Source organism: Giraffa tippelskirchi, chromosome 11, assembly GCF_054371585.1.
Source record: "Giraffa tippelskirchi isolate mGirTip1 chromosome 11, T2T-mGirTip1v1.2.pri, whole genome shotgun sequence".
NCBI classification, from domain to species: domain Eukaryota; kingdom Metazoa; phylum Chordata; class Mammalia; order Artiodactyla; family Giraffidae; genus Giraffa; species Giraffa tippelskirchi.
In genome coordinates, this window is record NC_137285.1 from 124788306 (window position 1) to 124803637 (window position 15332).

Consider the following 15332-nt stretch of genomic DNA (forward strand, 5'->3'; position numbering starts at 1 on the left):
GGGATCAAACCTGTGTCTCGTGCATTGGCAGGGAGGTTCTTTACTACTAGCACCACAGTGGATTACTAGGAAAAGTCTATTCCCCAAAGTGTGATGCATGTGCAGCTAGTGGTAAACAAGATCATTTCAGGCAGTACTCATTTTTAAGTTATATATTAATACATATACATCTCACTTCAAACCTAAGATTTCACAGATATTACTTAAAATAAGGTTGAGTTTTTTAAAATCAGTTCGTTTAAAGTAATTTTAATGAAGGTATTCTTGTTTTCTCTATTTCCTCACTTCCTGCTTACTCTTCAGCCTGTCCTAGGTGGGTTTGTGCCCCAGCTACTTAACCGGCAGCAGCTCTTGTCAAGGTCACCGGCGACTTCATGTTGTGTAATCCAGTGTTACTTCTCTGTGGTTATCTTTCCAAATTCTCAATAGGTTGCAGCATAGTACACTCTTCTTTTCAGGACACTGTTCTTTCTTGGCTTCTGTAACACCATACGATACTGCTTTTCTTTGTAGCTCATTGGCTACTGCTTCTTAGTCTCCTTTTGTATGTTTCCCTTATTCTACCTTTAAATATTGGAGGGCCCTCAGCCCTGCAGTTACTCTCTTAAGTGATCTTATCATTTCCATGACTTTCAATATTGTATTTAAGCTGGTGATTTCCAGAAATATATCTAAAGCATAGATCTTTTACTTGCATTTTAGACTCTATTTAAATGTCTAATAAACAGCTTGAACTTATTGTATAGAGTGTTTGATTCTTTCCAACCCCAAATCTGTTTTTTCCTATCTCAGTAAATGGCACCACCATCTCCTTGCTTAAGCCCAAAGCCTAAGGTTCATTCAAGATCCACCGCCACCTTTCCTCTTGTCCCACATCAGCAAAGTCTGTCATCTCTACCTTCAGAATGTTTCTCATTTTTCCACCTCATCCTCTCCCTCCAGGTCTCTCTTCTTCCTGCCAGCATCCTGATTCAGTCTGCTGTTATCTGTTGCCTGTTCTGTTTTGTAATCCATTCTTATAGGAATCATCACACTCATTTAAAAAACATAAGTCCAGGGCTTCCCTGATGGCTTAGTGGTGAAGAATCCACCTGCCAATGCAGGAGACACAGGTTCGATCCCTGGTCTGGGAAGATCCCACATGCTGTGGAACAACTAAGCCCATGCACAACTATTGAGCCTGTGCTCCACAACAAGACAAGCCACCACAGTGAGAAGCCCACGTACCGCAACTAGATGATGGCCCAGCTTGGCAAAACTAGAGAAAAAGCCCACGCAGCAACAAAGACCCAGCACAGCCAAAAATAAATAAAATTACTTTTTAAAAAATGTAAATTGAGCTGTATCACTCTCCTGTGTCCCTCCTCTCCTCCAGCAGCCTCCTTTTATATTGTTACATATGTTTGGCCCTACTTTGTTTAGCATTGTACTCTGTACATAGTTCCAAGTATGGTATCTTTCCATGTTATGAAGGATTTGATAATCATAATATTTTAAAATTGGGTTTATTGAGGTATATTTTACATATAGTAAAAGTCACTTTTTTTTAATCACAATTCTGTGAGTTTTGACAAATATGTACAGTCATATAAACAATACCAATGTCAAGATATAGAACATAATAAATGTTTTTTAAAACTATTAAGTGAATGACTAACAGAGTAATTCAGTGAACAGCTGTCAATAGCTATGCTTTCTGAATACTGCCAGCTGATCATCCTAGCCCATTATTGACATAGCTCATCTGTCATGCAGGTGAACGAGAGGTTGGAACAGAGTCGAAAATGCTGCTGTTGGCCCGAGAAGATAAGAAACTTCAGTGCTTGGGACTGCAGAGCAGGCAGCCGGTAAGTGGTTTCCTCTAAGACCTTTGAACACTGGGGCAACCTGAGTCACAGGGTTCTTGGAAAGCTGCTTTGAAAACATTTCAAATTTCTCTATATGTCCACCTTTTGTGGAACCTACATGTGTGAAAGGCAGTACAGTATAGTAATTAAGAGCATGTGGTATGGGATAAGCTGCTGCTGCTAAGTCGCTTTAGTCGTGTCTGACTCTGTGCGACCCCATAGACGGCAGCCCACCAGGCTCCCCTGTCCCTGGGATTCTCCAGGCAAGAACACTGGAGTGGGTTGCCATTTCCTTCTCCAATGCATGAAAGTGGAAAGTGAAAGTGAAATCTCTCAGTCGCATCCGACTCTTAGTGACCCCGTGGACTGCAGCCTACCAGGCTCCTCAGTCCATGGGATTCTCCAGGCAAGAGTACCGGAGTGTTGGTGCCATTGCCTTCTCCGTATGGGATAAGGGCAACATTTAAATCCTAGCTCTTCCTAATGGCTATGACATTGGACTCATTACTTAACCTCTCTGAGCCTGTTTCCTCATCACTGAACTTGTCATAGTAGGACTTATACGTAGGGTTATGTGATAATATTAAATGACCTACTGCTTTGTGACCTTTCTTAAGTCACTTTCCCACTGGCCCTTAGTGTGCTATATGTAAAATGATGAGGTTCTATAGATTTTCTTCCTCCTCTAAGGTAATGTGGAGATTTTTTGAGTAAAGATCTCATGCATTCAGGGCTCTCAATTAATTAGTGACCAGAATGTCTCTTATAGAAGAATGGGGTTTTCTTCCTTCATTTCCTGGGATTTTGCCAAGCAGGCTATGCTGTTAATTAAACTTGGAGTTTCTTGAGATTAGATTTTCTAAATTTCTTTCCAATTGCTGTCATCACCACCCAGACAACATTAATGATTTGATTTGGCCACAGACTTTGTATTTTCATTTCGTCTCATTACTTCATTGTGCTGGTGATGTTTCATTTTCAAAGTTTATTCTGGGAGCATCGCTATTTTTGATCATATTGCCTTTGCACTCTGAATTTCCATGCTGGCTTTTACTTCCAAAGGAAAGTCAGAGGGTTTTGTTTGTTTTGTTTGTTTGTTTCTTTTTTTTTTTTAAGAACATTCAAACTTTACTCTTTGAACTAATAGTAAGAAATTAAAATCTAATAGTTTTTCATTTTCTTAAGTACATGGGTAAATTGTGATTTCTTAAATTGCCACATTAAGTGTGTTTCTTTACCTTCAAAAGATTGTCACTAGTGTCTTGAAGCAAAACTTAAATGTGTGAATTGCAAGTGTTTAGCAAATGGAAGGTTGTGCTGAAAACAGGGAAAAGAACGATTTTTGGTGTTGAGGATCCCCTGAGTCAATGTGTTGAGGGCAAATAGTGTGAAAACTGCTACCTTAGACTATGATATCGGAGAAGGCAATGGTACCCCACTCCAGTACTCTTGCCTGGAAAATCCCATGGATGGAGGAGCCTGGTAGGCTACAGTCCATGGGGTTGCTAAGAGTCGGACGACTGAGCGACTTCACTTTCACTTTTCACTTTCATGCATTGGAGAAGGAAATGGTAACCCACTCCAGTGTTCCTGCCTGGAGAATCCCAGGGACGGGGGAGCCTAGTGGGCTGCCGTCTATGGGGTCGCACAGAGTCGGACACGACTGAAGCGACTTAGCAGCAGCAGCAGACTATGATATTATATAACCTGCTTAAGTCCTCAGCCAGCCTCAGGTTCCTGAAATCCTGGGAGTGCTTCCCCCTCAGTTGTTGGTGAATACTTAGTTTAGATCAGGAGTTCTTAAAAGGAGAAGAAAGAAATTCTGTACTAAAAATAGTAAAATTCTTCTTTTCTTGGTGCCTGTTTATTCCTGGAAACAAATGAATCTTTAAACAGCATCTTTGTCTCCTACTTGTTCCCAGCTGTTCCTCTTTATTGGCTCAGATGCCTTCAACTGCTGTACTTTTCTCTCTGGCTTCTTGCTATTGGCTGGGACACAGGATGGAAACATTTATCAGCTGGATATAAGGAGTCCAAGGTGAGTCACCATTCATTTGCATGTTGCAGGTCTTCTGCAGAGTGGAAATTTTTATTGGCTTTCACAGTGATTTAATCTGGCATATAGATGGCTGTTGAATCAAGGGTATATTTTTCCATTTATAAAGGCTTTCCAGTGTGAATTGTCTGATTGTTCTTATTATTCCCGGAATCACATTGAAAGGTAATTTGATTCATACTGTCATGATTGCTTTGTAAATTAAGCTTAAATAATGAACTAACATCTCACTTACAATAATTGTATAAAACCTTTAATTTTAAGGACCTTAGTAATTTTCTTCATGGTATTACATCTGGGTTGGCCTGAGATTGATTGATCATTTATATAGTTCAAGTAAGCCAGCTCTGATTCTTTATTTGGCTGTGATCATAACCTAACTTATATAGGCTTTATCCTGGTCTTACAGATATCCAAAAAGAATCCATAACCTGTTTGTCCCAGGACTTAACATTTTCTACTGTCACTTTCTCTTTCTGCTTCCTTCCTTTGTTCAACTGATACTTACTGAATGGCTCCTGTAGGCATTAGGCTTTGTTTAGGGCACCAGACAACAGAAATAAAAGATAAAGACTCTGCCTTTGAGGCATTTGGAGTCTAATAATAAAGATGGACAAGTAAAAGACTGTTAGGATACAGTGTGATCAGTGATCTCAAGAATTTGAGGAAGCACCAAGAAGGAGAGAAAAGAAAGTGAGACTGCTCTGAGGAAATGCAACTTTAATCGATCTTGTCTAGCAGGAAGTTACCAACTAGAGAAAAGAAGGACCTGCCTTAGATAGAATAGCATATGGAGAAGCATGAAGGCATGTGAAAGTATGGCACTGTAAGGTATCTCTGAGTAGTTTGACAGGACAAGTATATACCCTGACAGTGGAGTAGTGATGAGAAGTGATACCAGACAGGAGAACTGGAATTTGCTTAGAAGGACTTATATACCATCCCAAGGAGTTTGGACTTTATTCCAAGAGCAGTGAAAAAATTCCAGCTGAAGAGTGACTAGCATATACCTTTTCTTCCATAATTTAAGTTACTTTATTTTTGTACTTGTTTTTGCTTCCATAGAAATAGGGAATCTGATCACTGTTATAAAATCTCATAATTATAAAAATTATAAAATCATCAATTATAAAAATTGATTCTCATCTTTCTGTCTGATTTTACAGAGTCCTAACAATTTTAATATATCACAGCTGACTTAATTCTGTCTATAAAGAGATTAACATATTGTTAACATTGTTATCTTAAACCCTTGTCAGACTTCCCCTAAAAACTGGAAATATCAGCGGTTACTTAGTTCATTCAGCTCATTAACATACTTAGAAACATGTTTAGATTCCCTCCAAGGTGGTTTTGAATGGACTACTTTGATCTACCGTCTAAGGATCTTGCCAGGAAAGAAACCATTGAGTGTTTAATCTCGGTCCACATTTGTCCAGTGTGCTGTTATGCAGTTAGTACTGTAGGTTGAATATAGTCAAGTATTGCTTTTTAAGGGAAATAGTAAAATCACTCCATTTATTCTGTATCCTAGGACTCCAGTACAAGTCATCCACAGATCAGGAGCACCAGTTATGTCTCTGCTGAGTTTCAGAGATGGATTCATTGCTAGCCAAGGTGGGTCCAGGGGCCAATTGAGGGAGGTGGTTCTATATCATTAAGTGAAACATAAGTTTTTAAGTTCCTGGTCTGTGACAGGGCTAGGGGCATCATCCTCCATGATTCTTGGGCATATTGTGCTTTTTCACATAACGTTTAACATCCTAATTGTAATTATCTGTGCCCCCTCCAATCTAAGCTCCTTGAGAGTAGTGGCTGTGCCTTATCACGTTACCCCCAGCATTTTAGTTCAGTGTCTACCATGTAACTGGTGCTCAGTAAACATTGTCAGAATAAATATACTGGCTTTTATTACAAATTATTGAGAATTCAGTTAACAAATCAGTTACAGTCCCTGCTCTAAAGGAGCTCATAGTTGGTAAGGCAGATAGACATGTCGACATGTGCTTGAATACAGTTTGATAAGTACTGCAGCAGAATACTGTATGGGAATGTGGGGAACAGCTAACTTGAGTGGTAGGAATACTGCAGGCATGTTTTTGTGGACTTGTTTGCTTGTTTTAGTCGCTAAGTGTCCGACTCTTTGCGACTCCATGGACTGTAGCCCGCCAGGCTCCTCTGTCCATGTGATTTCCCAAACAAGAATACTGGAATGAGTTGCCATTTCCTCCCCCAGGGGATCTTCCTCACCCAGGGGTTGAACCACATCTCCTGCATTGGCAAGCAGGTTCTTTACAACTGAGCGACCTGGGAAGCCCCTTCATGGACTAAGTGACATGTAATCCAGTGACTGTTTTACCAACTGGAGAGAGAAAGATGCACATTGATGGCCAAAGCTGTAGTGTGTTCAAAGTCTTTATGAGTGAAAGGGGGCAGAAAGAAGGGATCTGTCCTTTATTAGGTGCCTACCTACCATGCAGTAGGTACTGTGTTCGATGCTTTACAAAGACAGACTGGGTAAAGTGAGTGAGTACCTTGGTATAGGCAGTACAGAATATTTGGAATGGTGTTTGGGAGTGGAGTTGGGAGAAATGCATGGAAGAAGGTGTCCATTAAGGGACGCTGAATCCTCATAGGAATGATTTAGGTGAGGAGGACTGGCCTATAGGCCTGGAGGGACCATCTTACCTTAGTACTTCAGTTTATCAGTTAGGATGTTTTTGGCTGTTAGTAGCAGGAGACTCAACAGAAAATGGCCTCAATAATTCAGAAAATGCAGTGCTTCATTTATAAGACATCCAGATTTATGGTGGCTCCAGATTATGTTAATTTAGTGATTTGAAAACAAATTCAGTGGAGAAACTAAGGAAAATTGACAGCTAACTCAATGTGGTATCCTGGATTGTATCCAGGATGTTTAAAGACTGGTAAAATCCAAAACAGTATTGAGTTAAAAAAATAAATGAAAGCTTTAACAAGAAGAGAAGAAATAAAATCAAGAACACAGCTTTTCTCTGTTTTTGGCACTCTCCTCCTTAGCATACTGGCTTTTGTCCTCAGGCTTATTCCCTCAAGGTTACAGTGCAGGATAGCTGCAGCAAATCTTATCGTCACATAGCATGCATATTGTTATCCTTTTTAAGAATGAGAAACATTTCCTCAGGAGCAACTCGGCACACTTAACTAATCTCCTACGTCATTGATCAGAATTATGTAATAAAAGCTGTGCCCAGAAGACCTAAATAGACATTTCCCCAAAAAAGATATACAGGTGGCCCACAGGCCCATGAAGAGATCCTCAGCAATGCTAGTATTAGAGAAATGCAAATCAAACCCACAATGAAGTATCATTGCACACCAGTCAGAAAGTCGACAAAGAATAAATGCTGGAGAGGGTGTTGAGAAAACGGAACCCTCCTACACTGTTAGTGGGAATCTAAATTGGTACAGCCACCATGGAAAACAGTATGGTGGTTCCTTAAAAAAACTGAAAATAGAGTTGCCATATGATCCAGCAATCCTACTCACTCCTGGGCATATATATAGAAAAGACAAAAACTCTAGTTCAAAGAGATACATGTAACCCCATGTTCATAGCAGCAATATTTGTAATAGCCAAGATGTAGAAACAATCCAGGTGTCCGTCAACAGGTGACTTGCTTAAGAAGATGTGGTGTTGGACGTCCTTGGTCACCCAGTGGATAAAAAAACACAGGTTTGATCCCTGGTCTGGGAAGATTCCACATGCTCCAGAGCAGCTAAGCCCATGCGCCCCAACTTCTGAGCCTGTGCTCTTGAGCCCATGTGTCACAACTGCTGAGCCTGTATGCTGCAAATACTGAAACCCCCACGCCTAGAACTTGTGCTCCACGACAAGAAAAACCACTGCAATGAAAAGCCTGAGCACTGCAATGTAGAGTAGCCCCCACTCACTGCAACTCAAGAAAGCCTACATGGCAGCAATGAAGACCTAGTGAATAGGTCTTCATTTATTTGTTAATTTATGTTTATATTTATGTAAAAATGGCAGTTGTAAAAAAAAAATGGCAGTTGTGTATGGTTTAATCTAATCGTCCTATATCTTTGGTGAGCTGGTTCACTTTTCTAAGTCTCTACTTAGATAAAATAGGTACTCGACATAAAGTAGATATTCTGTAAGTGATAGTTTCTTCTTACTCTTGTAACTAACCTTTGCCCTTGTGAAGTGAAAGTCGCTCAGTCATGTCCGACTCTTTGCCACCCCATGGACTCTACAGTCCATGAAATTCTCTAGGCTAGAATACTGGAGTGGGTAACCATTCCCTTCTCCAGGGGATCTTCCCAACCCAGGGATCGAATCCAGATCTCCCGCATTGCAGGCGGATTCTTTACCAACTGAGCTATCAGGGAAGCCCTGCTCATAACCCTTGCCCTCCTAAAAAAGTGTTTCTGATCATCATGATCCAGTGGTGAAGCACACACTCACCAAAATTAGAATTATGGTATAGGGAAAGATACGTGTAAGTGTCAGAGCAATAGTAAGTGTTACAAGAGGTCGACTGGAGAAAGGGTTTACTATATGGGGTGGTTAGAGATGGCTTCCTAAACAGAATGGGAATGAAGGTTGGGCTTATCAAGTAGGTTTGTGTGTGGAAACTTGAATGCAAGGGAAGAGCTATAGTAATTGTACTTTCTTACCTCCCTATACCTCTAAAATACAAGGATTCTGTTTTGGAAAAGATTATTTTTAATAATGAGAATGCAGGAAAGAAGATCCTCTGTATACTGCTGGGTACAGTATAGATTGATTAACAGATAAAATAAATTAACTTATATATAATTTTGGAAAGCAGTTTTTCAAATTTTAAATGTTTGAAATGGTTAATTAATATCTTTTGATTCTTTTCCAGAGTTCTATACAAAGTCATAGTCTTAATATAGAAAAAACTTTATGCTTAAAGATATTCTTCTATGCAATGTGCTCTCAACCATATAAAATAAAAATTTGTACAGAAAAGGTTAGAAAAATACATTAAATTGTGAATAGTATTTATCTTTGAGTGGTAGATATGGATGATTTTTTTGACTTCTGTTTCTTTACTTTTCTTCTTAATTTTTCTGGATACCATGCCATTCAGCACTCAGGATCTTAGTTCCCTGACCAGGGGTTGAACCCACATCCCCTGCATTGGAAGGCAGATTCTTAACCACTGGACCACCAAGGAAGTCCCTGGGACATAGTTGTCTTAAAGAAAACATTTATATAGGGAAATTCCCTGTTAAAAATCATTCTCTAGGATAAGTTTGCAAATACTTGTATAAGCCTGTAGTTGCTTGCTCTGTGCTTTTGGCAGTTATTGCTAATCAAAGACAACTCTTCCCATTGAGCTTGCACTTGGCCTTCAAATCCTCTTGAGGCCAGCATTTTAGGGAGTCACTGTAGGACCTCATATCTGGCCCACCATGAGTCCTGTCTGCCACTCTGGGTCTTAAGGCAGTTTTCTTTAGGCTAGTGATGTACAGAAATAAATTAAAATATTGAGGGTAACTTTGCATGCAGCTTTCTCTTTAGTTAACTAAGTTTTCTTTCTGTCTTTTAGGTGATGGAAGCTGTTTCATTGTCCAGCAAGACTTAGACTATGTGATTGAGCTCACTGGGGCTGACTGTGACCCTGTGTACAAGGTACAGACCTGAGACCAAACCAGGCCTGGGTGATTTCCACCTGGGACCCAGGGCTTTGGAGGGGACTGAATGCAGAAACTTTGTGATTACTAGGGGTAATACAATACTTAGGAGTGGGACAGAGAAAAATAATTGAGTCAGAGTGTCTTCATCATTTGCTGGTTCTAGAAGCTGAAAAAGTCACTTTACTTCCTCAGTCTGTCAGTTTATCTGTAAAGTGAGGATAACAGTGAAATAATGCATATGAAAACTATTCTGTAAATATTACTTTTATTGTTGCTATTATTTAAGTTCAAGACTGATTTGATTAGAGTGTGGTGTTGCAGAAGACTTTTGAGAGTCCCTTGGACTGCAAGGAGATCCAACCAGTCCATCCTAAAGGAAATCAGTCCTGAATATTTATTGGAAGGACTGATGTTGAAGCTGAAACTCCAATACTTTGGCCACTTGATGCGAAGAGCTGATTCATTTGAAAAGACCCTGATGCTGGGAAAGATTGAAGGCGGGAGGAGAAGGGGACAACAGGATGAGATGGTTGGATGGCATCACTGACTCAATGGACATGAGTTGGAGTAAACTCCAGGAGTTGGTGATGGACAGGGAGGCCTGGTGTGTTGCAGTCCATGGGGTCGCAGTTGGACACGACTGAGCTACTGAACTGAACTGAAGAAAGAGAAAAATGAAAGGGGAAATAATGTTTGTTGACCAGACATTGTTCTAGCTGTTTTACATATCATATTTAATAGTTGTTATCATACCTTGAAGTATAGATATTATTATTCCTATTATTTTCTTATATTTAAAAAAATTTCATAATTTATACACGCGTATAAAAATTCAAACAGTGCAGAACTGTGCAGACTTAAAAGTCTGCTTTAAGACTTCTGGTTCCACTGTTTCCTAAAGTAACTAGCATTAATAGTTTGTCATGTATCTTTTATGACTGTTTTTGGAGAATTTGTACTTACACCTTTGTTTATGTAGTTATGTAAATAATATAGTTTTGTCTTTAGTTTATACATAATTGGGATCATTCTGTTATGTATTGCTGTATGACTTAGGTTATTTTACTTAACATTTTAGAGCTCTTTCCAGACAAATGGTTATAGATATACTTCATTTTAAAAAGTTCCTACATAGTGTTCTATATTGTGAATTAACACATCATTTTCATTTTATAAATGAAGAAACGGGACCAAAGGGGTTGAGAAAGCTGCCCTAGGTCATGCAGCTACATATTGGCACACCTGTGATTAAAGCTAACTCCAGAATTCATGCATTTGCATTAAGTTAATGGTTCTTAATCTCCTTTGTCTCAGACTGCTTCAAGAATTTGATGAAATCTTTCTCAGGAAAAAAAGGCACATATTGAGAACTTCTTTGCATATAATTTTATGAGGTTCGGGGATACCAAAGCCTTCTTTTTTTTTCTTCCTCCGCCAAAGGCTTCCAAGTATAATTTAATAACAGATGTAAGGGACCAACTTAATTTTAGCTGCACCCTCTCTCTATTCCTAACCTCTCTATTCCTGCTGCTGCTGCTGCTGCTGCTGCTAAGTCGCTTCAGTCGTGTCCGACTCTGTGCGACCCCATAGATGTCAGCCCACCGGGCTCCACCGTCCCTGGGATTCTCCAGGCAAGAATACTGGAGTGGGTTGCCATTTCCTTCTCCAGTGCATGAAAGGGAAAAGTGAAAGTGAAGTCGCTCAGTCGTGTCCGACTCTTAGCGACCCCATGGACTGTGGCCTACCAGGCTCCTCCATCCATGGGATTTTCCAGGCAAGAGTACTGGAGTGGGGTGCCGTTGCCTACTCTATCCCTAAGCTCTGTCAAAGGCGATTTTAGGGTTTAATGTGACAGCGCCCTCTTCTGGAGGAGGCAGCGTTGTTGTTCAGTCCCTAAGTCACGTTTGACTCTTTATGACCCCATTGACTGTAGAACCCCTGGACTGTAGCATGCCAGGCTCCCCTGTTCTCCACCATCTCCCGGAGTTTGCTCAAACTCAAGTCCGTAGAATTGGTGATGCTGTCTAACCATCTCATCCTCTGTGCCCCCTTCTCCCCAGGCTTTTCTGTGGACCACCTGCTCCCCTGTACAGACCCCTCTGCTCTAAACCATGCACAACACTAGTGTGTTTTCTCTCCAATTGGCCACTTAGTTTCTCGGTTCTGTACTCATGAGCTCCCTTGATTCTGGTCAGCTATTTTTTAAATATATGACATGGATATAATTCTTATCTTTGGAGTCAGTAAATCTTCTCAGACTCCCTTGTACTAATAGGGGTCAATGACAAGACTCTTATGTTTTTGAAGTGGAAGAATCCCAGGCTTCCTTTGAGCTGTGAACTCTCTGTGTTCCAGGTAGCCACATGGGAGAAGCAGATCTACACATGTTGTAGAGATGGTCTTGTGCGACGCTATCAGCTCTCCGACCTCTGACCCCTTGGGAAGAGGAGTCCTAGTAAATGAAAAAGATTGACTCTGATCAACAGTGAGCAGAAACATCATCAGGGACCATGGAAGGACCATGAGTGACCTTTGTTGTATTGGGTACCCTTTGGAAACAATAGAAAGTCAGCTGCTTTGGCCCAGGTGGAGCTGTCATTCCATGACAAGACCCACTTTGAACTGAGTAAGAAGCTCACATGTGCTCGCTGCATCTGTCCCAACTTCTTCCTTAAACTCAGCCCAGCAACATAGGGCAAGGAAATGGATGCTTATAGTGTGATTCCACACCGATTGTGTTCAGTGTTTACAAGGACTGGAGGACTAAAGCTTGTTCTCTGGAGGAAATAAAGAGAATATGGAGGAGTCTGAATTTGAGAAACTTTGTTAAATATTCTTGCTCTAGCAAAAAGTCAGTCATGGTGATGGAATTCCTTTTTCAGGCACTTCCTGTCAGCCTGGCTATAGGGAAGGGCTACTTGACAGTAGCAGTAAGTATCCCATGTGCAACCTGGGAAAGATTCTTAAACAGGAAGGATAGTAACCACCATCCCAGTTTTCCTCAGATTAAAGGGTTTTCTGCTACATGGGACTTGCTGTCCTGGGCAAACTGATATGATTGGTCAGCTTCTATACAGGTGATGAAGTTGAATCATATCATTGTAAAGGTGACAGCTGTTAAAGTGTGGTTCTTAGAATAGCTGTATCAGATCACTCAGGAACTTGTTAGAAATTATGGGAACTGCCTTCCCTTTTCAGACTTAAATCAGAAATTCTATGGATGGGGCCCACAATCAGTATTTTAATGATTTCCAGGTGATTCTAATTCCTGCTAAAATATGAGAGACAAAAAGAGATGGTGAAGGGCAATTTAGTCATAGATGAAACTCAGTGCTCATGGATGAGGTTGAAGAGGTTGACAGGGTCCAAATAGTGAAGGGACTTAAATGCCAGGTAAGGAGCTTGAGCTTCACTTGGTTGCCATTGGGGAACCACAGAACACTTTTTTAAGCATGGGTACAACATGGTCACTTCTTTTTTTCCCTAAACATAAAAATGGAATCATAATTATATATATTCCATGGTTTATTTTCACTTAGTGTCTCTGAGTTCTTTCCATCTCAATACAGTTGGACTTTCCTCATTCTTTTTAATAAAAAGTGTAGATTTCCTTGGAAGTCCAGTGGTTAAGACTCTGCACTTCCACTGCAAGGGGGCATGGGTTTGTTCCCTGGTTTGGGAAATAAGATCCTGCATACTGCGCCAGCACAACCGAAAAAAAAAAAAGACTGCTAGTGAGACTCAAAGAGATCTAGTAATTAGCCAAAGGTCATAGAGAGTAGGAACTTGAACACAGTTGAACTTTAAATCCTATACTTTCCTTCTGGTTGCTTTTGCCTAAACCAAATTGAAAATAAAATACTGTAATTCATTGAATATCTACTGGATATCTACTCTGTTCTAGTTACTGTATTTAGATACTTAATCCTCATAACATGGTATTATTCCTGTTTAAAGGATAAAGAAACTGAGGCTCAAGAAATGAAGTACCAGAGCCTTGATTTGGACCTTTCTCATTGTGTCTGCAAGGCCTATGCTCCTTCCACTACACCGTGTGGTCACGAGACCTGAGGGACTAGAGCAATTTCATTCACAGAATGATTTGTGATAGGGTCAGGTAGACTCAAGAGGACATATTCCAGAGCTCAGAAACATTGAAAGCTAGGAGGTCTGGGGGAACCTCTAAGAAGTCAGATTAACAAAATCGGAGGAGGAAGATTTTGATTCAGTTCACACAGCAAGTGGTTCTCTTGAGTTCCCATTCCAGGACTCATTCTTGTTTATTACCATCACATTCACGAACCCCTTTTCACAGGTCTCCAGAGTTGACATCCTGATTGTGATGGATGCAGACTCTTGACAGCTGTCCTGAAATCCAGACCCAAACAGAAGGAGCAAAGGCTAGCTTTCAGGTACCCCAAGCCTTATTTACTGTGAATGGAATCATCCCCAGTTTGCAGCAGAGTTTTTTTCTTTTGGGTTGAGGAGTGCATTCTGGGTGAGGAAGTATTGACAACCCCCATCTGGAACACTGCAGGCCCAGGGAAGCTCTGTGCTTAGACTTTGTTTCTTGGTTTTCAGATGTCCCCTTGTGACTTCTCGTGAAAGTACCGCTGTTTCTCGGACCTGAAAAACTGGCAGTGGCAGTGGCTCTTGAGCATATACTGTGTGCCAGGCGCAATCCTCACAATAGCCTTGTAAAGTTTGATTTTTCTTGAACAGATCTCTTTGTGGATATATTTTAAATTTACTTTTTATTTTGAAATAATTTCAAACTAGCAGATAAGCTATAAGAATAGTTCAAAGGATTCCAGTATATCCCCACACAGATCTCCCAGTTGTTAACTTTTTATTATGTTTGCTTTATCACCCTCTCGCTCCCTCTCTCTTTATATATATATATGTATATATATATATATATATATTTTTTTTTTTTTTTTACACAGGTTATATATGCTATATACATGTTTTTTCTGAATCACTTGTAATACACAAATGTTATATCCTTTCAGCTTTCATTACTTCAGTATGCATTTGCTGAAATCAGGGACACTCCTGTATAACCACAGTACATCTATCAAAACAAGGAAACCCCCATTAATCCTATACTACCATCCAGTTTGCTGACCCCGTTCAAATTTTGCTGGTTTTCCCAACAGTGTCTTTTATAGTCACTCTTTCCTTTGTGGTCCAGGGTCTAATCCAGGATCACACGTTACATTTATTTGGCTTCTGTCTAGAGTGCTTCCTCAGTTTTTCCTTTTATAACCCTGATATTTTTGGAACAAAGGCCACTATGGGTTTGTCTGATGTTTCCTCATGATTAGATTCAGGTTATATATTTGGGCAGGAATATTCCCAAAGTAATTCTCCATCCTAAGAGCATGGTATTGGGAGCCAGGCAATGTTGATTTGTCTCTCTGCTGGTGATGTTAACTTTTTTTTCCTTTGGAGATATAATTCACAAACCAAAAAATGCACCCTTTTAAGTTACACGATTTGGTGGTTTTTAGTATATTTATTTACCAGGTAGTGCGGCCATCACCACCGGTTCCAGAATATTTCATCACCCCAGAAAGAAACCCCATATACTTCAGCAGTCACTCCCCATGCTTCAGCCCTGGCAACCACTGATCCGTGGACTCTGTCTCTGCGGATGTGTCTATTCTGGATGTTTTATATAAACGGAATATATGTGACCTTTTATGTCTGGCTTCTTAGCATAAAATTTTCAAGGTTCGTCAATGGTGTATTAATAGCAT

At 40.2% G+C, this 15332-nt stretch overlaps 1 protein-coding gene across 6 annotated transcripts in view; it reads left to right on the forward strand.

The window, feature by feature from the left end:
- Positions 1–15332, forward strand: part of PAAF1 (proteasomal ATPase associated factor 1) — a 46749-nt gene that overhangs the window by 25816 nt on the left and 5601 nt on the right. For 4 of the 6 annotated variants that reach the window (XM_081539580.1, XM_081539579.1, XM_081539581.1 and 1 more), the window contains 5 exons: positions 1756–1847; positions 3770–3885; positions 5438–5520; positions 9483–9565; positions 11926–12382. In XM_081539580.1, coding sequence (XP_081395706.1) covers positions 1756–1847; positions 3770–3885; positions 5438–5520; positions 9483–9565; positions 11926–12003 — 452 coding nt within the window. In that variant the 3' untranslated portion in view covers positions 12004–12382. Of the gene's footprint in view, positions 1–1755; positions 1848–3769; positions 3886–4012; positions 4069–5437; positions 5521–9482; positions 9566–11925; positions 12383–15332 lie in introns of those variants that run through there. The other 2 variants (XR_014068417.1, XM_081539578.1) reach the window with 2 other exon arrangements.